The sequence below is a fragment of the Cololabis saira genome, chromosome 18 (genome assembly GCF_033807715.1).
Source record: "Cololabis saira isolate AMF1-May2022 chromosome 18, fColSai1.1, whole genome shotgun sequence".
NCBI classification, from domain to species: Eukaryota; Metazoa; Chordata; class Actinopteri; order Beloniformes; family Belonidae; genus Cololabis; species Cololabis saira.
This window is the reverse complement of record NC_084604.1, coordinates 7,322,866-7,347,032: the sequence shown is the minus strand read 5'-3', so window position 1 is coordinate 7,347,032 and position 24,167 is coordinate 7,322,866. Positions and strand designations below refer to the sequence as shown.

General features: G+C 44.9%; 1 protein-coding gene across 2 annotated transcripts; it reads right to left on the bottom strand.

Annotated features, from left to right (window-relative positions):
- Positions 1–51: 51 nt before the first annotated feature.
- Positions 52–24,154, bottom strand: rmdn3 (regulator of microtubule dynamics 3). 2 transcript variants are annotated; one of them, XM_061746481.1, is made up of 12 exons: positions 23,578–24,154; positions 14,010–14,199; positions 12,730–12,870; positions 11,087–11,426; positions 9,972–10,074; positions 4,803–4,863; positions 4,549–4,624; positions 3,183–3,260; positions 3,010–3,108; positions 2,473–2,526; positions 797–957; positions 52–710 (listed from the first exon to the last, which is right to left on the bottom strand). In XM_061746481.1, exons 1-11 carry the CDS (start codon positions 23,777–23,779, stop codon positions 811–813), a joined length of 1,491 nt encoding a protein of 496 aa, XP_061602465.1. In that variant the 5' UTR covers positions 23,780–24,154; the 3' UTR covers positions 52–710; positions 797–810. The 2 variants fall into 2 exon arrangements, with proteins under 2 accessions (XP_061602465.1, XP_061602464.1); XM_061746480.1 differs by having other exon boundaries at positions 865–957.
- Positions 24,155–24,167: the final 13 nt, after the last annotated feature.

The window sequence follows — 24,167 nt, the reverse complement described above, 5'->3', positions numbered from 1 at the left end:
TCAAGAAAAACGAAAACTAAAGAACTAAAACAAAGACACACAAGCCTCAGCGAGGATGTTAGATGTTTTAGTCTCAGCAGAAAGGAAGACAAGGCATGGTTGTTTTAAATGTTGCACAGTGAACTTTTACAAGGCTGGTCATTTCTCTCACACATGAAGCTTCCAATGAAAAATACGTTGACAGGTTTGAGGTGAATCCATCCTCATTTTTTAGATCCTTCTCGTTCAAAGTACCTTCAAATCAGAGTCACTGGTGTGTGTGTGCGTGCGTGCGTGTGTGAGTGTGTCAACCTAAAAGTAGGAATGCAAGAGGGAAAAAAGCAAGGATTTGGGGGTTTTTTTGTACAGGTTTTAACTTTCTGTCTCTTCTTTGAACAAATTATACCAGAAGTAGAGGACAGGGATGTGATAAAATGTCAATTACATTTTAAGGAACGTGATGCGTGTGAAATTAACACAAAGATCAGAACACAGTTTGCTAAAAAATAGCAATTAAATAATAATAATTTAAAAAAAAGACAAGTCAGATTAAGGTTTGCACAAAATAAACATCAATAAAACCCATTTTCACAGCAATAGTACAACAAGCAGCCAAACAGAAGTCATTTGTGGGTCAGTTAGACGAATGCAAAATGTCAGTAGGAAATAATTCACATTTTTCGGTCTGTTAGGATTCGAAGGTTAGCCTCTACTTCAGCCGTTTCTTCATCCTGGGAAATGAAGGGGGGAACAAAAAAAACAGCAAAATGTTAAATGCAAATATTTGTTGTGCAATCTCAAACAACAGATAATCCACCTGATGAAATGTCTTTAACTGTGATCTACAGCTACAGATGCTCCAGACGAGCATGACGAGCGTCTCACATCATTGGGAGTGTTTTCAGAGTTGGGGGGCATGTTCAGGGCCAGCGTGGCCCAGTTTGCAGCCTCGGACACGTTTCCCAGCTCCTGGTGACACTACAGGGCAAACACAAGTGGGGGGATTAGCTAGTAGTCTGCAAAATCACAAATTACAAACCACGAGACTCAATCAGACGGAGAAAGACAACAGCAGATTTCAAATAGGAATGGAGACAAAAATGAGACAAATATGATTATTTGCCCACCTGCAGCAGGCGGACGCTTACACCGAGACAGGATTTACAAATTCAATAGGGGTGTAACGATACACTAATCTCACGACACGATACTGAGGTCACGATAACGATACGTTATTATACAATACGATATTATAGCAGTAGTTTTTTAACAACCTTGAATGAGGAACATATGACTGGAAAAAATTGTCTTTTATTTGAAAGACACAAAATATAAAACAATACTGTGCATTTGCCCTATTGTTACAGTTTGTAATGCTTTATAACTGTTCAAGTTTTAAAGAGAAAGCCAGGCCAACCATTTTCCACAAACTGAACTAAAAGTAAATGTCAGGTTTGCATTATGCATCTTCAGTTTCATACAAGTACAAATATTTAACCACAAACTGAATAGTTTCTCTCATGTATGACTTGACTTTTTTCTTTTCCAGAAATTTAACAACTACAATTAAATAAAAGTAAATAAATAAACTATGAAAAGTCCCAAACTCCTAATGCAACATGACTGTTATTTACAGGACCGTCTCAGAAAATTAGAATATTGTGATTTTCTGTAATGCAATTACAAAAACATAAATGTCATACATTCTGGATTCATTACAAATCAACTGAAATATTGCAAGCCTTTTATTATTTTAATATTGCTGATCATGGTTTACAGTTTAAGATTCCCAGAATATTCACATTTTTTGAGATAGGATATTTTATATAGGATGAGTTTTCTTAAGCTGTAAGCCATGATCAGCAATATTAAAATAATAAAAGGCTTGCAATATTTCAGTTGATTTGTAATGAATCCAGAATGTATGACATTTATGTTTTTGTAATTGCATTACAGAAAATCACAATATTCTAATTTTCTGAGACGGTCCTGTATCTTCTGACAGAGCTCAGAGCTTCACCTGCTCCAGCCTGAGGCCGTAAGGTGAACTGCTATCGTTTCATCCCGCTCACACATTTGGGGACGACACAATCTTTACATCATAAAAAAGATTGATTCATGCTCACCTTAGAAGTAAAAGTTCAGAGCTCAAAACCCCCCAAGAGTCCCTTGATCGGGACGCAAAACGGTACTAGTTTCTTCTGAGCGGAGTAAGATTTTGGTCACGTGATCCCGCTGCACCAATAGGATGTTACTAGTAAACACAATAGATTAATATTAATAACCCAATATCGCGCTCGCGTTTGTCACCTCCACGACACGTATCGTGACGTTTTTTGTATCGCGAAATTTCGTGGCACGATATATTGTTACACCCCTAGTATTCAAGAACATGTATTTTTACTTCAATATTTGCTGGGAGTAATTCCAGACGCCCGGTGTTTAGTTAGTACACCAACTTCAAGAGTGATGTCAGTGAACGTGTTTCTTTACCTTGGCAATGTAGAGTCTCACAGTCCTGGAGAAGCCTGGACTCAGCTCCTCTGCCTGCACACACATATTCACACATCCTAACATACGTGCATGATAAACAACAACCGTGAAAAGCTCAGGAGCCCCTGCAACGTATTCATGAATAACCTCAAAATGTGCGTTTGTTAAAAAAACAAAACATAAAAAAATACATAAAACAGATGGAGGCAAAAAAACCGTTTCAGTGTCTGCTGACTTTCACCTGGCCTTCGGAAACCTGTCAAGTTGGACGTCCTGGATGTGTCATGTGTCTCAGAGTGCTTCTCAATATCTTAGCTATGACGTGCATGGTGGATTTCATAGATGCTAATCTGGTATAAATCAGTGGAGAAGAGCTGAAAGGTTTTCCACCCAGATCAGCATGTGATTCTGAACCTGGTGAATAAAACAGCTCAGCCATTCATCCCGTCTCCAGAGGACTGAACAACTGCAGGAAGGAAGGCAGTCACGATGAAGTGCAGCTCTCGGCGTCTCTACGTCTCTACGGGGGACACGTACTTTGAGGAAGTTCTCCAGGGCGTCGTGCAGCGTGCAGGTGGGGGGGCTCGGGTAGAGGGCCGCCGCCGCCTTCCTCTCCAGCCAGTCCAGGGAGGCGAGCTGCAAAACAGAAACAGCCCTGAGCAACGTGCACGTGTGGGCTGGCCGGACCCAAGCCGGTACCGGGAGCTCACCTCGTAGTGCCAGCGGCCCAGCAGGAAGTAGCAGGTGGGGTCGTCGTCAGAGCGGGCCATGGCGCGCTGCAGGTGCTCCTGGGGGAACAGAGACGCAGCAGTGAAGCAGCATGAAGGCCACGTTACAGTCATCTGTGCTACAGAACCTGGATCTGTGGTTAGAACGTTAGGCCTGGTCATCACTGCGTTACTGCGCCGTCTTTACTAACTTTAGTCATTCGGACACTGAATAATAGAATCTGTGATGGTCATGAGTATTTTCAGTCAGTCAAACTCTCTGTCTGTGTCTAAGGGTGCTTTCACACCTGTCCCGTTTGGAGCAGTTGTTCCGATACAGGGAACGTTTCCCCCTCAAGATCGGAACGTTTGGTATATGTGAACACGGCAATCGCGCTGTGAAACGGCACAAAACAAGCGATCCGAGATCGCCTAGGAGAGGTGGTCTCGGCCCGATTCCAATCGAGACCTGAAACGGTTCATTTTTTTTATTTGTAGTGAGAACATAATCCACACAGCAACCGATACAACTCCATTCATTGTGTATGTGCGACCGCGGCGCAAGGAGAAGAGTCGGCGCAGCCTCCACCTCCTTCTCTCTTATTGGACGGGCCGAGAGGTCGTGCCAGCGCGGCACGGTGAATTAAAAAATGTTCAATTCGGGCAGGGTTTGCGCAGCGCAAACCCTGCGGCAGGCGGCCTCTCGTCCGCCGCTGAGCTCCGCTCTGCTCCGAGCGGTCGCACATACATGAATGGGTAAAGCCTGATTTATGGTTCCGCGTTAAATCGACGCAGAGCCTATGCCGTAGGCTCTGCGTTGGTGTAACGCGGCCTAAAGCCGGCGGCTGCGGTCTGCGGTCTGCGCTGAAAGGGGCGTGTCGTTTATCCCGGGGTACAGAAGAGGAAACTCCTTCCGCGTTCATTTGACCAATCAGAGAGCAGCTGGTTCGCGCATGGCATTTGTTAACAGCTTTGAAACGGTACAGACGTTTGCCTTGTGAACAGAAACGCCACAAACGAGAAACAAAACAACTGTATCGATTTAGCCCCTGAATCGGAACAAAACAAACGGGCCACAGGTCTGAAAGCACCCTTAGTTCCACCGAGCAAAGCTTGGCCGGCCGTCTGGCCGGCCGTCTGGCCGGCATGGTTACCAGCCTCAGTGCAGAAACAAGGGTCCTTCTCAAGAGCTCCAAACGTGTTTCAGTGCCGTCTCTCTCCTGCGTTTAGAGCTCCGGGTTCAGGGCAGGTTTGTGTTTCCTCTAGTAACCCGCCCCGACCCCTCACCCCTCACCAGTTTGTCTGCTGACTGCACAATCTTCCAGAAATAATCCTCAAACAAACATCCTGACCATCCTGACCGCCATACCTTCAGTATGAAGCTGCTCTTGAGTTTGCTGTGCACGCTCTCGTGCACGGAGGACAGCCTGCTCAGCACAGCAAACCTGCACACACAACCAGGATCATTGTGGCATGAAAAGTAAATGATCAGAAATAAAACATTCGACTAGAACATTTATTTCAAATGTCTGGAAAGATCCAAAAGACAACTTCTGTTGTAATCGAGGAAATAGAGAAATAACATGGAATTGAATTGAAGAAATATCTTTTCAGTGTTTTTACCATTTGTGACATTCAGCGTTGAGTCCGTTGATCTGCAGGGCGGCCTCGGCCTCCTCTCGACCTGCAGGAGGAGCCAGAGGGAAGGATTATGGGTAAACAACCGGGGTGTCACAGCTTCTTAAAGCTCCTCGTCATTCATCATCATTTGTGTATTTTGAGACTTTGGGGAGCAAAGGACCAACAACAGTACGCACGCCAGCAAGAGCTGCGTCCACCCACTACGTGCACCAGTACGTTAAAGGAGCATACAGGAGCCTTTGTCATCTTTAGCTTATTGTTGTAGCGCATTGCCGTTACTGCCAATGGTATGAAATGGTATCCACTTCCTGTCTCCTAAGTGGGCGTGGTCGCCCACCCAGTACAAGATCATCAGATCAGTCTAATATTTTTTTTCCCTTCCAAAAAGACTTCAATAATAACAATAACAGTATTATTAAGCAAAGAAGCCAGTTTTATTTTAGTTTTAAACTTCATTTTATCTGATGGGAAAACGACTTTGGCAGTTCTGCAGTGACCGACGACTGAGCAGAGCTATGTATTATTATTATATTATATTATATTATATTATTAGCTATGAGAGCCAAATCTCACGAGAGTGTGTTGCTCAGACAGACAGGTCTCAAACAAAGTTCCTTTTCTCCTAATCTGTTGGTCTGAACATTGCCATTTTGGTGTCAGAATGTTCAGAAGGTTTGTGGCTTTTGAAAAATGGGCCCCATATTTACTTAGGTTACTATGGGGCGAAGGAATTGGTAATAATCTGTGCTCACGTTCACTTTTCCCATAGGACTCAATAGACTCAGGAGCTGCTGTTAGTCTCCCGAAGGGGCAGTGGGGAAACCCACGTGACACAGATACAGGAAACACAACCCTAGTGGGCTGTCTCGTTTATAGAACATCTCTGGTTAAACCACTTCTACGACTATCCTTCTTGCCTCAGCTCCTACGTGGTCCCAGTCTCAGTTCCCCTTCCACAGCACTTCTATACTTTCCTAACCTCCTCTGCCCAGATGTCCAGGGTCGCTATGTGAACTGGCCTCATCATTGTTGACGTGCAACATCGGGGAGGATCGTCACAAGAGACAACTGAAACTTTGGTATTTTAACAGGAAAAGTCCTTGGTGCTGCTTCAAAAGTTCCCCCACAGAACATGTTTGACACAAATGCTCTGTAATCCCCATGTGCTTATTTCTAGTTTAGTGCAACACACTTTAGCTGCTGCTAGTAAACATCTGCTGCAGAGGTGAGCGAGGTTTCCTCTGCTCGGCCCTGGGAGAGAGAAGACTCAGCCCTTTAGCAGTTCATCCCTTCTCTTTTTAAGTCAACATCCATAGCTGGGAGGGAATATGTCAAAAATCATAAAGATTGTGCACTTGGTGACATGTTTTTGATATTTTGCATGGTGTTAGTTATGGACATAAGGTTTTCAAAAACCACAGCAAACAAATTGTGACGCCCCCCAGTGGCCGGTTTGCAGAAAATCCAAAATGGCTCCCGCAGAAAAGACCAAAGGTCATATTTCAGTTTCTCTTAGTCCTAGATTGTTGAATATTGTCACTTTCTCTCCTTTTTTGGTGCTAGGAATATAATTCTGAGATACATTTCCTATTTCAAGGTCATGTTGAATGTCAAATTTAATTTTCAAGGTAATTTTTTTGCCCAAAAAACTATCTCTAGAATTAAGTCACATAGAAAAATTATAGATGGCTCTAGACCCCTATTTTCACCCCCAAGGAATGCATCCATCCATCCATTGTCCACCGCATTATCCGAGTCCGGGTCGCGGGGGCAGCAGTCGGAGCAGGGATCCCCAGACTTCCCTCTCCCCGGACACTTCCTCCAGCTCTTCCGGGGGGACTCCAAGGCGTTCCCAGGCCAGCCGAGCGACATAGTCACTCCAGCGTGTCCTGGGTCTTCCTCGGGGCCTCCTCCCGGTGGGACATGCCTGGAACACCTCACGAGGGAGGCGTCCAGGGGGCATCCTATACAGGTGCCCGAGCCACCTCAGCTGGCTCCTCTCGATGTGGAGGAGCAGCGGCTCTACTCCGAGCTCCTCCCGGGTGACAGAGCTCCTCACCCTATCTCTAAGGGAGCGCCCCGCCACCCTGCGGAGGAAACTCATTTCGGCCGCTTGTATCCGGGATCCCGTTCTTTCGGTCATGACCCAGAGTTCATGACCATAGGTGAGGGTGGGAACGTAGATCGACCGGTAAACCGAGAGCTTTGCCTTTCGGCTCAGCTCCCTCTTCACCACGACGGACCGATACAATGACCGCATTACTGCGGCCGCCGCGCCGATCCGCCTGTCGATCTCGCGCTCCGTTCTCCCCTCACTCGTGAACAAGACCCCAAGATACTTGAACTCCTCCACCTGAGGCAGGAACTCTCCCCCGACCTGGAGGGTGCAAGCCACCTTTTTCCGGTCGAGAACCATGGCCTCAGACTTAGAGGTGCTGATTCTCATCCCAGCTGCTTCACACTCGGCTGCAAACCGCCCCAGTGCATGCTGAAGGTCCTGGCTCGAGGGAGCCAACAAGACCACATCATCTGCAAAAAGCAGAGATGAAATCAAGTGGCTCCCGAACCGTACCCCCTCCGGCCCCTGGCTGCGCCTAGAAATTCTGTCCATAAAAATAATGAACAGAACCGGTGACAAAGGGCAACCCTGCCGGAGTCCAACACGCACCGGGAACAGGTCTGACTTACTGCCGGCAATGCGAACCAAGCTCCTGCTCCGGTCATACAGGGACCGTACAGCCCTCAACAGAGGGCCTCCGACCCCATACTCTCGGAGCACCCCCCACAGGACGCCACGTGGGACACGGTCGAAAGCCTTCTCCAAGTCCACAAAACACATGTGGACTGGTTGGGCAAACTCCCATGCGCCCTCGAGCACCCTGCGGAGGGTGTAGAGCTGGTCCAGTGTTCCACGACCGGGACGAAAACCGCATTGTTCCTCTTGAATCCGAGGTTCGACTATCGGCCGAATTCTCCTCTCCAGCACCCTGGAATAGACTTTCCCCGGGAGGCTGAGGAGTGTGATTCCCCGGTAGTTGGAACACACCCTCCGGTCCCCCTTTTTGAAGAGAGGGACCACCACCCCGGTCTGCCAGTCCAGAGGCACTGTCCCCGACTGCCACGCGATGCTGCAGAGGCGTGTCAGCCACGACAGCCCCGCAACATCCAGAGACTTGAGGTACTCAGGGCGGATCTCATCCACCCCCGGTGCCTTGCCACCGAGGAGCTTCCGAACTACCTCAGTGACTTCAGCTTGGGTGATGAATGAGTCAACCTCTGAGTCCTCAGCCTCTGCTTCCTCAACGGAAGGCGTGTCAGCGGGATTGAGGAGATCCTCGAAGTATTCCTTCCACCGCCCGACGATGTCCCCAGTCGAGGTCAACAGCTCCCCTCCTCCACTGTAAACAGTGTTGGTGGAGCACTGCTTCCCCCTCCTGAGGCGCCGGATGGTTTGCCAGAATTTCCTCGAGGCCGACCGGTAGTCCTCCTCCATGGCCTCCCCGAACTTTTCCCAGACCCGAGTTTTTGCTTCCGCGACCGCCCGGGCCGCAGTCCGCTTGGCCTGCCGGTACCCGTCAGCTGCCTCGGGAGTCCGCCGAGCTAGCCAGGCTCGGTAGGACTCCTTCTTCAGCTTGACGGCATCCCTTACTTCCGGTGTCCACCACCGGGTTCGGGGATTGCCGCCGCGACAGGCGCCGGAGACCTTACGGCCGCAGCTCCGGACGGCCGCGTCAACAATGGAAGTGGAGAACATGGTCCATTCGGACTCAATGTCTCCGGCCTCCCTCGGAATCCGGTCAAAGCTCTCCCGGAGGTGGGAGTTGAAGACCTCCCTGACAGGGGAATCTGCCAGACGTTCCCAGCAGACCCTCACGATACGCTTGGGTCTTCCAGGTCTGACCAGCTTCCTCCCCTGCCAGCGGATCCAACTCACCACCAGGTGGTGATCGGTTGACAGCTCAGCCCCTCTCTTCACCCGAGTGTCCAAGACATACGGCCGAAGGTCAGATGAAACGACAACAAAGTCGATCATTGACCTCCGGCCTAGGGTGTCCTGGTGCCACGTGCACTGATGGACACCCTTATGCTCGAACATGGTGTTCGTGATGGACAGACTGTGGCTAGCACAGAAGTCCAACAACAAAACACCACTCGGGTTCAGATCGGGGAGGCCGTTCCTCCCAATCACACCTCTCCAGGTAACACTGTCGCTGCCCACGTGAGCGTTGAAGTCCCCCAACAGAACGATGGAGTCCCCAGTTGGGGCACTTTCCAGCACCCCTCCCAGGGCCTCCAGGAAGGCCGGGTACTCTGCACTGCCGTTCGGCCCGTAGGCCGAAACGACAGTGAGAGACCTATCCCCGACCCGAAGGCGCAGGGAAGCGACCCTCTCGCTAAGTGGGGAGAACTCCAACACATGGCGGCTGAGCTGGGGAGCTATTAGCAAGCCCACACCAGCTCGCCGCCTCTCACCATGGGCAACTCCAGAGTGGAAGAGAGTCCAACCTCTCTCAAGGAGTTGGGTTCCAGAGCCCAGGCTGTGCGTGGAGGTGAGCCCGACTATAAGGAATGCAATTTTCTGTTTATTGGACAGTAGTGTCAATAATCTCACTGGGTGAGAACAGTGACCTTCATTCAGGATTAAGATGAACAATAACCTCAGAACTAAGTCACAGTGAAAGAACAGGATTTTATTAAAATAACACACAAAAAATATCAACTGTGCGTATTTAAACTCACTTAACACCTACAATGCCGCCTCTATCGCCTCGCCTAATGATTCATTTTGAATTTTCTGCAAACTGGCCACTAGGGGGCCGTCCCAATTTGTTTGCAGTGGTTTTTGAAAACCTTATGTCCATACCTAACACCATGCCAAATATCAAAAAACTTGTCACCAAGTGCACGATTTTCATGAACTCCCTCCCAGCTACCGTGGGAAAACTGTCAGGTTAAAACCACATTGTGGCACAGAAGAGATGTCCCAGTGCCGTCACCAGCCCTGTATCACTATTGAAAACGCTGGACACATATCCTGCTCAAACTCAACACTGCTTTGACTCACATCCCTGACCAAAGTTCACACTCCTTACCATTTAATAACAGATAGAAAGTTGTGTGTGTGTGTGTGTGCGTGTGTGTGTCCCTTACCTTTGAGTGCGTATGTCTTTTTGTCGTGCCTGTCCTCAGAAGACCTGTACATGTCGCTGTAGGCTCGAGCCAGTCGCCACAGGAACTCCCTGCTGTGTCCGTACTGCCGATTCAAGCAGCACATGATCAGAGTTCAGCCCAGTTCAGTACAAAAACATCACGTTTGTTCAGCATGTTTTAGTTACTTTTTCTAAAAAGCTGTGTTCTGGAAAGAAAAGAAAAAAATAATCAGCTGGTTCTACAAAAGAGCAGCACCTAAAAGCTCCAGTCTTATCTGTGCGAAATACAAGGAAGCCGGTGTCCTGTCAGCCATGTTTCTCTGTGGGAAGACTGGAAACAGGGACGTCTTTCTCTCTGTTATTCTCAAGTTTACAGATACTCCTTTTCCACCAAAGCGGTTCCAGGGCTGGTTCTGGTTCTGGTTCTGGTTCTGGGCCAGTGCTGACTTTGGAACCGGGCTTTCTGTTTCCACGGCCAAAGAACTGGCTCTGGTCCAGAGGAACCGGTTCCAAGGTAGCACCAACTCTTTGCTGGGCCAGAGGAAAGAACCACTTACGTAAGCGGAGGGGGAAGTTATTAAGACCAACGGCAACAGCAAGACTGGGAGACGGAGACATTTTCAGATAAGAATGAATCTGGAAGCAGCAAAGCATCATGGGAGGAGGAGGAGACAACCTGTCTTTTAGAGATGTGTCCACGGATGAGCTACGTGGACCAAGTCCTGTTAGAGCAGATACCTGGTTGTTGCTGCAACTTTCACACAAACGCAGAGGTAACTGACGTGTGCAGAGACGTAACTGACGTGTGCAGAGACGTCAGTTACGTCTCTGCAGACGTAAATGTTGTGTGCAGAGACCGAACTGTCGTCTGCAGACGTCAGTTGCGTCTGCAGACGCAACTGGCGTTATATATTGGGAGTTCGTTGTATTTTCATGAAATAACTACTTTTCATTGCTGTGTTTTGACAGAGAATTTGTCCGGGAGCTGAAATAAATAGGAGATGCAGAAAGAGCGTATGGACAAGGAGGAGAAGATGGAGAGGGAGCGACTCGACAGAGAGGAGATGTGATCAGGGGGTCCCGGTGCTCACCTCTGGGAGGGGAACTGAGACTCACCTCTGCTCTGTTATCCAGCAGCAGTCGAAATCCTTCTGCTTTCAGACGGGCATCTCCCGTGTGGAGGATGTCACTCTGAGCCAGGAGGAGAGCCAGCTCTCCGCTGGGAACCTCCGTCAGCAGCTGCACGTTCCCCTCATCCTCCTCCTCCTCCTCTTCCCTCCCATCCAGCTCCCTGTCCTCCAGCTCTCCGTCCTGGGACTCCTCTTGTCTGAGGGTGAGCACAGTGGCACAGCTCCGTCCCTCATCCTCCTCAGACTCCGGCTCGGGCTCCTGCCGGCCCTCCTCCCTGTCCGTGTCTGCATCCGTGTAGTCCGACTCGGCGTAGGCTGTAGTGTACCTGCCACACACGACCACACAGTCACACGGGTGCTTTAACTCGAGGAACAACAATCAGAGCGCTCTGCGGCCTCAAGGAGGGGCCGTCACTGCCACGAGCATCTCTACCAACATGAGCTGGAGCAGCTGAGAGAGAAGCTGCAGACGAGCTAAGGAACCCAGTGAGCTGTGTGCAGAAACAGCTTCAACTCAAGCCTGGACAGAAACAATACATGGCTTTATTTGGCTTCAGGATCGATTTTAAAGGTTCTCTTATTAGTTTTCTCTTAATGGTCTGGGGCCTTCTTATCTGTCTGATCTGCTTTTACCCTATAAACCCTCATGGACCCTGAGGTCGTCCGGCAACGGCCTTTTAATCATTCCCAAAGTTAGAACCGTAACCCACGGTGAGGCATCTTTTCACTACTCCGGCCCACGTCTGTGGAACAGCCTGCTGGAGACTGTTGATGCTTTTAAAAGCTCAAGACTCACCTTTTTAATTTGGCTTTTAGCTTTTAGTCTTTCTTGTATACCCATGTTTTAACTAGCTGTTCTTGTAGTTTTAACCCAGGTCTTATGGTTTTAAGTTGTTCTTATGCTTGTTTTAGCAGGTCTTGCTTTCTAGACCTACTTTTAGGATATTATGTTATACGTTTAAACTCTTTTAGTGTGTATTTTACCCTCATAGCCTATCTTATCCTGCTTTCTTGTAGCTTTTAGTGTTTCCTCATGGGGAGCCTCCATGCTGGGAGTCACTCTGGCCTGCAGGGGTGTCGTCCTGGGGGTGGTTCTGGCCTGGATGGTTGTGGAGCTCTGCTCCACGGCTTCACCGCTGTGGTGTGGACTCCTCTATCCGTCCGGGCCGGGATGGTTTCTGTGGAGCCCCCCTTGTGGTTGCGGGTTATGAGACCTCCTGGCGTGGATGTTCTCCCTGATCTTAAAAACAAGCTTTTGATTGTTTTTGCTAAATAAATGAGAAATTCAGCCTCTAAGCCATGTTTTTATCTTCCCATTCTCTAACCTCATTATCTATGCAGGATTCTGAGTGGGCGGGGCTATGATAATCAGGCACTGTGCTGATTGGCTGCCTGAATGACGCCATACACCGCTAAGAAACGTTACGTAATGACAGGAGCAGAATCTTATTGGCTCGTAGATCCACATCACACTAGACGGCTCATCCGGGCGGCTGTACAGACTCTGCAGAATTTGGTTGCTTTCCTCCTTCTCTGAGTTGGCAGGCTGAGGGGAGACCACTTTATATATGTTAAAGTGCTGGTTAAAGCGCCATGGCTGACCCCAGCCCTGCTGAACCCGGGACTTACCCTCCTTCACTGGTGTCCCCTTGCGCACTGGCCCCCTGGCTGGCAGTGAAGTAGATGGAGCTGGAGCTGGTGGAGTCCGTGCGCTCTCTGTGGACCAGATGGCGGCGCCGCCGGACCCGCTGACTCTCCTCAACCCCCTTTCTGAACGGGGGGGGGATTAAATATGAGTCAAACAACTCTGAGCACGTTAAACTGCACCATGAAATGTTTTATTCTTTCTATCAGACCTCTATATACCAGAACCAGTATATACAGGACGGTCTCAGAAAATTAGAATATTGTTATAAAGTGCTTTATTTTCTGTAATGTAAAAATGTCAGACATTCTGGATTCATTACAAATCAAATGAAATATTGCAAGCCTTTTACTATTTTAATATTGCTGATCATGGCTTACAGTTTAAGAAAACTCAAGAAAACTCAAATATCCTATTTAAAAAAATTAGAATATTCTGGGAATCTTAATCTTAAACTGTAAGCCATGATCAGCAATATTAAAATAATAAAAGGCTTGCAATATTTCAGTTGATTTGTAATGAATCCAGAATGTATGACATTTTTTTTTTTTTTTTTTTTTTTTTTTAATTGCATTACAGAAAATAAAGAACTTTATCACAATATTCTAATTTTCTGAGACAGTCCTGAATAGCATATCTACTCTTATATAGTTAATAAAGTATTGTTATATCATTGATGTCTATTGTTCTCTATTATATTGTAGTATTACAGTAAAGTAATGATAATGTAATACTATCCATTATAATTACTTCTATTATTACATACATACATACATACATACATACATACATACATACATACATACATACATACATACATACATACATAGTAGAACAACTAAATGCTGGATGTTTGTTTCGTTTTCTTTTTGTTTGCTTTGATTTGTTTGGTTTTTGACTATATTTATATATACATATAATTGAGTTTTATATCACTGTATAGAACAGTTATTAAAGTAGGGGTGTTTGGTTATGTGTGTTTTATAAGTAAGCTTATTGAAACTCTTGTTATATGTAAGAATGTATGTAAGATTCAGGGGTAGGACTCGATAAGTGATTACTTCAATCCTTCTCCGTTTTGAACACGTGTGTGTGTGTGTGTATATATATATATATATATAACATGCATGTTCGAAATAAAAATCTTCAAATCCAAATCTATCAAACATGCTCCATCTTCCTTCTGATGGAAATACTACGTGACCATCATGAACAGACTGAGACTCTGGACGTCTGGGTGACATCAGACTTGAGTCCAACTCACTTGACGTCTTGAATGATCTGCAGGGCGATGTCCTGCAGGCCGCCCCTCAGCTCCGCCACCTCGGAGCGCAGTGACGCCACGCAGTTCAGCACCTGGTCCAGCTGTTTCCTGAGCTCCCGCTGCTGCTCGGGCGACAGTCCCTGCACCGCGGCCTCCACCGCCGCTAACGCCTGCTGCTGGGCCTCCATCTCTGCAGGAGGAGACCACAACCAGAGATGGACCTGACATTAGCATGGACTCAGAACCAGTGGCGGCTTGTCAATAGGGGGCGCTAGGGCGCCGCCCCCATTAAAATTACAGGAAAAAATATAGACACAGTACACATAAATTACGTAATAAAAAGTAATTATCACATCTGTGCACTCATAAAATATGTCTGACTTTTAATTTTTCAGGCCTTCCCATCCCATACTGGATTTATTCAGAGTTGTTTTTTGTGCAGACTGAAATACAGAGGTTTCAATGGCCAAATGAGTGAGTCTTCCATGTGACTTCATGCTGGGCTCTAATTGCTTACTCAAAGATTCTCCTCCGGGGCCGGGCGTGGCCAATCAGCGTGTTTTCTGTAATTCTTCATCCAATCTGATTGATTCATGAGCTGTCAATCAAAGTCACACCCCTGACATTGTAGATGCGCGAATCACTCGCTACAAACGGAGTCACAACGACAAGACAGGAGACAATGGCAGCAGAAAAACTACATTTGGTTGTTTCATTACAAAATAATAATTTCATGAGGCGTTCGCCGGAGGAAAAGAAGCTGATTAAGGAGCTTGGACCGGACAAAACAGACCTAAAAATCCAGGTTGCCATGGCAATAGATGAGAAAATGTTCAAATGGAATATCACACTTAACGCTTCAATCCGAACCGACTGCTCAAGCAAGGCTCAACAAAAAAGGTTTATGCCCCACAGACGCTAAAGTAAATTGAGAAATGTCACCAGTGTTCATTTGGAAGCAGACAGGAACAAACACTCAGTTGGTCGGTGTCTCCCGAGGGATTTCAGCACATTTTCACCCTAAAGGGCTGGAGTTCGTCCGGAGCATGGACTCTAACCCTGGACTGAGAGCTGCGCTGTGTGCAGGCCACTCCAAGACCTCGCTTTCGGTGTCTGACAAAAGATTCACATTTAAATGTTTTGAATAACTTAATTATCTTGTTAAAAGACCCAGCAGCGACCTAAAACTAAACTGGGAATAGTTTTATTTACATTATTCCTCAGGATATGAATGTCGTTTTCCTTTTTCCATGACCCCCTACACCCAGACAAAGTTCCCTGTTCCTGAAACAGCAAAACTGCCCCCTGCACAGCATGATGATCCCACCTCCGTGTTTGACGGTGGGAACCATGGGAGCCATGTCTGGGGGGTTAAAGGCCTCTCCTTTCCTCTGTACACCAAAGCAGAATCCATGTTCCCATCCAGCCCCAGTTTGGTCTCATCAGACCAAACTTGAGAAACAATTATTTTGACACATCTTGTGTGATAGTGATGCACAGATTGTTCGGCCGAAAATGGCAAAAAAAAACTTTCGGTGTTCAGTGGAATAAGTGGGAAAAAAAACAGAACAATTAATAACGGCGTTGTAATATAAATAGACTGGCCGCTCCAGTACCGGTTGTGCACCACAAACATAAATTGTTGGCCAACCAAAAAGTAACCACATAAGAATTTTACCTAACATTCACCAGCAGGTGGAACCAAAACAACATAATGCTGGGAAATTAAAAAATGTTTTTTATGTTCAATAAATATTTTCTACCTTGTAATTTTATAAAAGATTTTTTTCTTTGAAAAGCATGCCTAAATCAAATGTATTTGATTTATGCAAATACGTTTTTTACGCAAAATAAAAGAAAAACTGCGAAGAACCATGTTCGGTATTGTTCGGTATTCAGCCAAGTGTTTATTATTATTTTCGGTTTCGGCCACAAGATTTAATTTCGGTGCATCACTAGTTCTGAATGATGTATACTACAGTCATTAAACTCAGCGATTCCCTCCTCCTTCTGGTGTTAAAACATCATGTTATTTATTTACCGGTAAGTAAAATCATTTCTGGCCAAAAATGTTTAAAGGATTATTTAAGGAGCTCTATCCTCTTTTGCTGTGTTGACCTGAATCATTTCTTTTAATCTTAAACTTTATTTGGTCTAAAATTTAAGTTCACACTTTTATCTTACTGTTAGGATTTCATGAAATTATTGAAGCTCAAAACTGTCTAGGCTCTCTTCAAAGTAATCTCATTCTGATTAAGAGCCAAGCGTAGACAAAAAAAATTAGATTAGAAGTTAAATACAATACACATAATGTTGGAGAGGAGACGGGGGAAAGGTGACACCTTAAGGTGATTTCCCCTTGATAGCAATACACATACAATTTGTTGAGAGAAGACAATGGGGAGACACAGATGTTTAGCATTGGGGGGTCTGATCTGCGGTCTGGTTTGACACCTCAGATGGGAGACAGACAGTAAAGGAAATGTAGAGCTGGAAGTGACACGTTTGGGGGTCTTTTCCCGTTCCCTCAACCAATGAAAATCATTTGCAAAGAACACCCTCCTTTTCAGTATAAAAAAGACTGGACTCATGAAAACGTCGTGATTTTCTCTTGTACCATACGTGGTCTGAGAGAAGTCTCCTCCGGCCGGAAAAAACCTTGTGCTTGACTTGATTAAAAGTTGTATTAACCTGTAACTTTATTCCATTAGTCTTTCTTGGTTCTCCAGACAAAAGAACACGTATCTTTCAATGGTGACCCTGAAACGTGATCTGGTTGTTTCCTGACTGTGGAATTGTGGAGAGAAGCTCTGGAAGTTTTCATGCAGACAACCAAAACCTGACTACTCAAAATAAGGTAAGCAGAAACCGCTGATGAGTAGAAATTCTGCACATTTGGATTTATCAAATTAATAGTGGTTGTCTGATTGAATTTTTCTCAAGCTCATAAAGATTAAAAATAGGTTTTTACATAGACAGGTTTGACTTTTGGTGTGTCATGCACAATGTTAATTTTTTATTTTTTATTTTTTTTAAGTAATTAGAAAATCCAAGTTGGGCTTGGTTAAATCCGAGTTGGGCTCGGTCAAGTTGGGCTTGCTTAAATCCGAGTTGGGCTCGGTCAGTACTGTGTGAAATTAGAAAATCCAAGTTGGGCTTGGTTAAATCCGAGTTGGGCTCGGTCAAGTTGGGCTTGGTTAAATCCGAGTTGGGCTCGGTCAAGTTGGGCTTGCTTAAATCCGAGTTGGGCTCGGTCAGTACTGTGTGAAATTAGAAAATCCAAGTTGGGCTTGGTTAAATCCGAGTTGGGCTCGGTCAAGTTGGGCTTGCTTAAATCCGAGATGGGCTCGGTCAGTACTGTGTGAAATTAGAAAATCGTTTGAACTGTGTGAAAATTGTAACTCAGCAAGTTATTGCTGGCGCGCCTGCGATTGTGTGTAATTGAATTCTTCTGTTTACATTTGGGAAGTCAAAAAAGCACTTAAAAATCCGGGTTTAATTCGGTCAGCTGTTAGTAGTTAGTAAGATAAATAAATAATTGTTTGTTTTTGTGGGTGGTTGTTTATCCGATTTGATTTGATGGTTCAGTGTATGAACTCATTTTATATGAGAACAGAATTGCTGCTCCTGAACAGATCGGATACACTGTCGGGGATTTATTTTTTTTTGGGATTGGTGTAGTTAAAAAAGGGTATGTTAGTAGGGTGATGTATCCAGCTGTTAAATAAAGCTGGTGGAGAGTCGGGTTACCCTCAATGATTGAGCACACGGAGTGACTTCGTGTTGAAACTTCTTATCAGACAGCTCCATCCAGGGAAATTAATCCATTTGCAGCTGGACATACCTAGTGTATAATTTTGCGTGTACGAATGTTGTCTATTAAAATGATCGATGTGTGGTCGAAATGTGAATCCGGCTCTTTTGAATCGATTCTGTATTCGACTCTGACCAGGTGGTTAGAAAAGGTTCCCAAATCTGATCGTAACAATGCCCGACGCAGATTTGTATTATGGGTTGAGGAAATGCAGAAGCGTGGCCTGTTCCCCGACACAGAAGGAGGGGCTGTTGATATAGAGACATTTACATCAATTATTCGACAAGCTGCAGAGAGCCTAAAGGCAGCTTGTTTGGAAAAGGAGAAAGCAGCCATCTTAAAGAAAAGGGGGGCCGTCAAGGCTGTAAATAAGGCAGAGAAATTTTATTCAGATTGTCAATGTTTCTTGAGCGAGTTAAAGTTCACGATATCACAAGAGGAGAGGGGCACAACTTATCTCCTGAGAGTACGAGAGTTATGGCTTAATATAACGGGTGCAGACCCAGCTCTGGATGAAAACACTGAACTTATTTTCAGAAGAGCAGTAGAGGCTTCCGTCCCTCCTGTTATTCAAAGTGGATTAAAGAATGTCGTGGGCCTGCCTGAGCTCCCATACCGTGGATGGGCCTGTCATGTAATCACTTATATAGATAACATGGTGGAAAAGAGAATGGGGGAGGGGGCAGAAATAATTGCTCTCCAAACTCAATTGGTGAAAAGTCAAATAAAGGAATCTAGGGATAAGATCAATAATGAAAAATCTGAGAAACAAATGTTACAAACTAGAGACCCCCATCCCAACCTCCCTGGCCCATCCTCCTCCTCTGTCCCGACACCTCAGTTGCCCCCCCCCCTACACCCTCCCTCTCAAGTCCCCCCCCACTATGATCCCAACCTCCCTGGCCCATCCTCCTCCTCTGCCCCGACACCTCAGTTGCCCCCCCCCTATACATACTCCCCCCACTCTGGGGTGAGACCACATTCGTTTACGCGTGGTGTACCTTTCCGGGGACAGGGAAGACAGACAAACAATGCGCGGTCTGGTCGGAACTTGTGCTTCCGTTGTGGACGGTCGGGGCACTGGGCGAGACAATGTGGAGCTCGCTTTGCTGGTCAACTTAATGGGAGTAGGGTTCCACTGTAGGTTTCTCAGTAGGAGTAGACTATAGTGGAATCGGAATATAAATATACATGTGTGTACACGTGATACCATAGGGAATAATAATATTAATGTCTTAACGTATTGATGAATATAGTGTGTCAAGTCCGTGCACGGCTGGGTAACTTTGTTTATGATTCTGAAGTTCAGATGATTTTGGGACCTCATCTGGAATGACGTTTGCAGTGGTTAACCACACCGATGAGCAGACAGGAGGTTTTGTTTCTGGAAGTCTAAGCAATCCTGGGCCCATATACAGAGATTAGCAGTTTTCTGCCTTAGTTATTGGATTGCCTTAAACTACCCGTAACAAGCGACTCCCATGTCTTAAAACATTCTACTTGTGTTAAAAGTATTTAAAGTAGTCAGAGATTCGATTACTTCAGATCATAAGTAAAGTTTGAACACATAAGGACACACTTAAATGAAAAGAAATGTCAAATAACAGAATTTTGTTGTCTATTATTGTTTTGCTTGTCATGTATAATGTATATCTGTTATTAATTTGCGCTCTCTCCCCCTGCGAGCCCCCCCCCCCCTAATTTAAGGAGCCAGAAAGTTCCTTCAAGTCAGGGAGGAGAAGCCTCCTTACAGTGTGTCTACAGTGTATTCAGAATATTCTTGGAGATTTGTTCTCTTAATGTTTTGGTAAATGGAAAGGTGTGGTGGTATCAATTTGTATTGTAACGGCTGTGGTTGTTCTTATTTTATGCAGATCTTATATGTTTTTTTTTTTTTTTGATTTTAGTAGAAAAAAAAGAAAAAAAAAGAGGGTGGAGGATTGATGACCCAGAGAAATGTGGTGTGTGCAGTGTGCTAAGTAGAGCTGCACTGGTTTCTGTGGGACCTTGACTGGAAAGTTACCCCTGGTACAGAACCGCAGAAATCAACGTCGGATCCATCTCCTACGCTGCAAAGCTGTGTATGAACTTCATCTGAATGCGAGGTGGGCTCTCGCCCAAGACGCTGACGAAGAAAAGACTGATGGATAACGACCGGGTCTTCTTCTAAAAAGGTGCAACTGTATCTGCCGAAACTATGCTTGGACACTGGCGAAGGTCTACAGCTCTGTGGTGCAGCCTGTGGTGCTGAAAGGCCGAGGTTTTCTGCGGATGCCTGGTGTTGCAGTATTGGGGTGATTATGGGTATACTGCACACACTCATTTCCTACTGTTTTGTTCCAATGGGTCATCGGTTTTACATACTTTTTCATAGAGCTGGTTGGATATTATTTTACGATTTTTATATTTTATTTTATGTTTTTCGGGGGATTAGTTTGAAAAGATGGTTATCTGTCCAAAGTGCCTGTTGAAAGAATAAGAAAAAAAAAAAAAAAAAAAAAAAATGGGGGGATAGTAGACAATGATAGTAGACAATGTTAATACGTCAGAGGAATACAAACTACTTGCATGCCATTTTTCTAATAACTAACATCTGTTGTTTAAAGTTGTTACAAAGGGGCAAGGCTCAACTGAGATTATAGATAGACAGTTATTACCGTGCAACCTGTCCGTTCTGTTTTTTGAGTCATACAGGGATATGGAATGAAACCTTTTCCAGGCTAGGAGAAGACTCCCTTGTCTATCAGAGTGGCAGGAGCCACTCTAGGACCATGACAGAGACATTCCAGGGCCTGAGTGGATGCTTGAGTAAAGGCTACTTGGATGCAACAGCAAAAAACTTGGGAGACATCGGAGGACAACTTTCATCACCTGGACGCAGGACTCCGATCTACAGGAAATCATGGAGTGGGTGTGCTTTCGTCTCCAGAAGAACAATGGATTATTTTTTGTTGCCGTAAACCTGGACCCCGGGATTTCCCCATTTTTGACTGGAATATATAACGGACTTGACACATGGTTATACTGATTTATTTGGTTTATTTGTGAAATGCTCATCCATTATGAGATGTACAATTGTTTACAATATGAATATTCAGACTTCCACAGCTTTAAATGTATGATTGTTGTTGAATGTATTTGTATATTAATCCGTATGTATGGTTCTTGATATTTGTGGGTTTTTTTCTTCTGTTGCTCTGCTTGTATCTTCACATCTGGTGGTCATGTGTAATATTGCAGGATTGGGACTCTGTTTTGTCTATACAGCTAAGCAGGGTGTTCTATTTTATAAAAAGGGGGGTACAAAAACAACACATATTTATATATCCCAGTGGACAGTTTTACATGGTTGGTTTGAAAAACATGAATTAATCATGTTTTGAGTGGAAGTTGTTAGGATTTCATGAAATTATTGAAGCTCAAAACTGTCTAGGCTCTCTTCAAAGTAATCTCATTCTGATTAAGAGCCAAGCGTAGACAAAAAAAATTAGATTAGAAGTTAAATACAATACACATAATGTTGGAGAGGAGACGGGGGAAAGGTGACACCTTAAGGTGATTTCCCCTTGATAGCAATACACATACAATTTGTTGAGAGAAGACAATGGGGAGACACAGATGTTTAGCATTGGGGGGTCTGATCTGCGGTCTGGTTTGACACCTCAGATGGGAGACAGACAGTAAAGGAAATGTAGAGCTGGAAGTGACACGTTTGGGGGTCTTTTCCCGTTCCCTCAACCAATGAAAATCATTTGCAAAGAACACCCTCCTTTTCAGTATAAAAAAGACTGGACTCATGAAAACGTCGTGATTTTCTCTTGTACCATACGTGGTCTGAGAGAAGTCTCCTCCGGCCGGAAAAAACCTTGTGCTTGACTTGATTAAAAGTTGTATTAACCTGTAACTTTATTCCATTAGTCTTTCTTGGTTCTCCAGACAAAAGAACACGTATCTTTCATTACATTTGCTAAATAAAACCCAGTTCAAAAGTCAACGGAAGACCATTTTAGACAACTGGGATTTCAGTTCTTTTTTTTTTTTTTTAATAATTTTTTTTGTTTCCATAAGTAGTCCAGGGTTGTTTTTAAAAACGTTTGTCTCCTTGTGCTTTGGAGGTGAGCACCCACATCTTCTGTCTGTGTTTCAGGCTGATCTTCTTGATTATATCCCCTGTTCCTGTGACGGTCTGGAGACCTGCCCAGGACGGATCCCTGCTGTTCACCCAGAATCAGAATCACATTCATCTGGCCAGGTCAGGTCAGACAAGACATGGAATTTGATTTGGTTGTTATCGCTCACTCTACAGCAGGAGTTTTCAATTCCGGTCCTCGGGCCCCCCTGCCCTGCTTGTTTTAGATGCTACCCTGCTTTAAGCACACCATACTACAAGTGGCTGTGTCATCAACAGAGTTGTACAGACCTCGATGACAAACTAATGAGGACCATTAATTAGAATCAGGTGTGTTGATGCAAGGCAACATTAAAACATGCAGGGCAGGGAGGCCCGAGGACCCGAATTGAAAACCCCTGCTCTACAGTAAATAGCTAAATAGGTAATAGACAAATGACAGCTCTTATTAACATACTGTATATACAATTTTTAAAAAGTAAAAAGGTGCAGCAGAATGAGGTAGATATGATTATTGAAAGGAACATTTACAGAAAGAGCTGGTACAGGCTCCAGCAGATACCTGCAACTATTAACAAGAATAACGGCTAAAGATAATGTAGAGATGGATATCAACATTTGACAAGAAATTAAGTGAAGTGTCACAAGCCCTTCTCCTTGGGTTATTTGAGTGATGTTCAAATGCTGATTGGTTGCTCAAAAATGCTTGGGAGGGATGTTTGACCACCTTCATTTTCAGAGGTGTCAAGTAACAAAGTACAAATACTTTGTTACCTTACTTAAGTAGAAATTTTGGTTATTTATACTTCACTGGAGTAATTATTTTTCAGACGACTTTTTAATTTTACTCCTTACATTTTCACACAATTATCTGTACTTTTTACTCCTTACATTTTAAAAACAGCCTCGTTACTCTATTTCATTTCGGCCTTTAAAAAAAACTATCCAGTTAAATTGCTCCATCCGGATAGAGTGATTTTGGTTGTGGTTGTTTCAGATGTTCTTGTCCAGTTTTGTTCTTACATCCGTTCCCTCAGATTCCTGCAACTAAACTTGGATGTACATTCCAATAAAGGTTAGGATAAATGATAACATGCCTCTGAAGTTCGACTTTTTGCACCATTACAATACTTATAGGCAACTAGTCATCATATCTCCTGCTCTCTGAAACACACGTTAATGCTCAATAGTACACATATATGGTTCTTTAATATTACTTTAATATTACTTTACATTACATTATACTAAGATACATTCATTTTCAATGGCTTTTGTCCTTAATGGCTTTTTTCCCCCCTTACATTACTTTTACTTTTATACTTTAAGTAGTTTTGAAACCAGTACTTTTGTATTTATACTTGAGTAAAAAACTTGAGTTGATACTTCTACAGGAGTATTTTTAAACTATAGTATATATACTTCTACCTGAGTAATGAATGTGAATACTTTTGACACCTCTGCTCTGTTCATTTTCTGTGGGTAAGGAAAGCTTCATTATTTCTTTTACAGTCAATGGTCGACTGTTTCACAGGTGCTGCTAATCTTGACATTAAATATACCTCTGCTTTGACATTCCCGGTTTAAGCAATAAGGAATAAGGAATAAGGAATACCCCCCCCACTCACCCTGCTGGTCCAGCCGCTGCAGCAGCGCCGCTGCCCCGCCAGCCCCCTCGCAGAGCCCGGTCCCTCCCCGGGTCTCAGCAGCGAGTCTCCCGGACCTCCGTCTGCTGATCTCCCGGTAAACGATGATGGCGATCAGTCCCAGCCCGGCGGTGGCTCCGACCGCCAGCCCGATCATCCCCGTCCTTCCCAGCGGAACGCTCATCCTTCCACCCTGCAGATCCTCCCTCCAATACTCACTAATTTACCTTTACGTTACTCGATATGAGCGGATCTGAGGAGGTGTGAAGATAACGGCGACATAACTCCATCCACCTGGTGTTGAATATTGGACTTTAATAAACACGGCTGCACATGCGCAGAGCGGCTAGCACGCTGGCTCCGTGCTCTCATGCAATACAACCTTTACGGGCATTTTTTTTAATCTTCTCACGAATGTAAATTTCCCTTTGTAGCTTCGCCTTTTAATATTACAAGAACAAACTATGGTGTTAAAAGACACCTTCTATATAACATGAAAAACAATGCAATAAATTGGTGCGACGTTTCTTCTTCGCCCTCTCGTTCTTCTTCTTGTCGTTTCGGTTTTGACG

Excerpts from the sequence above, each read along its gene's own strand:
- rmdn3 (XM_061746480.1), bottom strand. The coding sequence starts at position 23,779 with ATGAGCGTTCCGCTGGGAAGGACGGGGATGATCGGGCTGGCGGTCGGA. Across the intron at positions 12,871-14,009 it reads CAGATCATTCAAGACGTCAA|AAAGGGGGTTGAGGAGAGTC; the intron begins GTGAGTTGGACT and ends CCCCCCGTTCAG. Across the intron at positions 3,109-3,182 it reads TGGGCCGCTGGCACTACGAG|CTCGCCTCCCTGGACTGGCT; the intron begins GTGAGCTCCCGG and ends TCTGTTTTGCAG.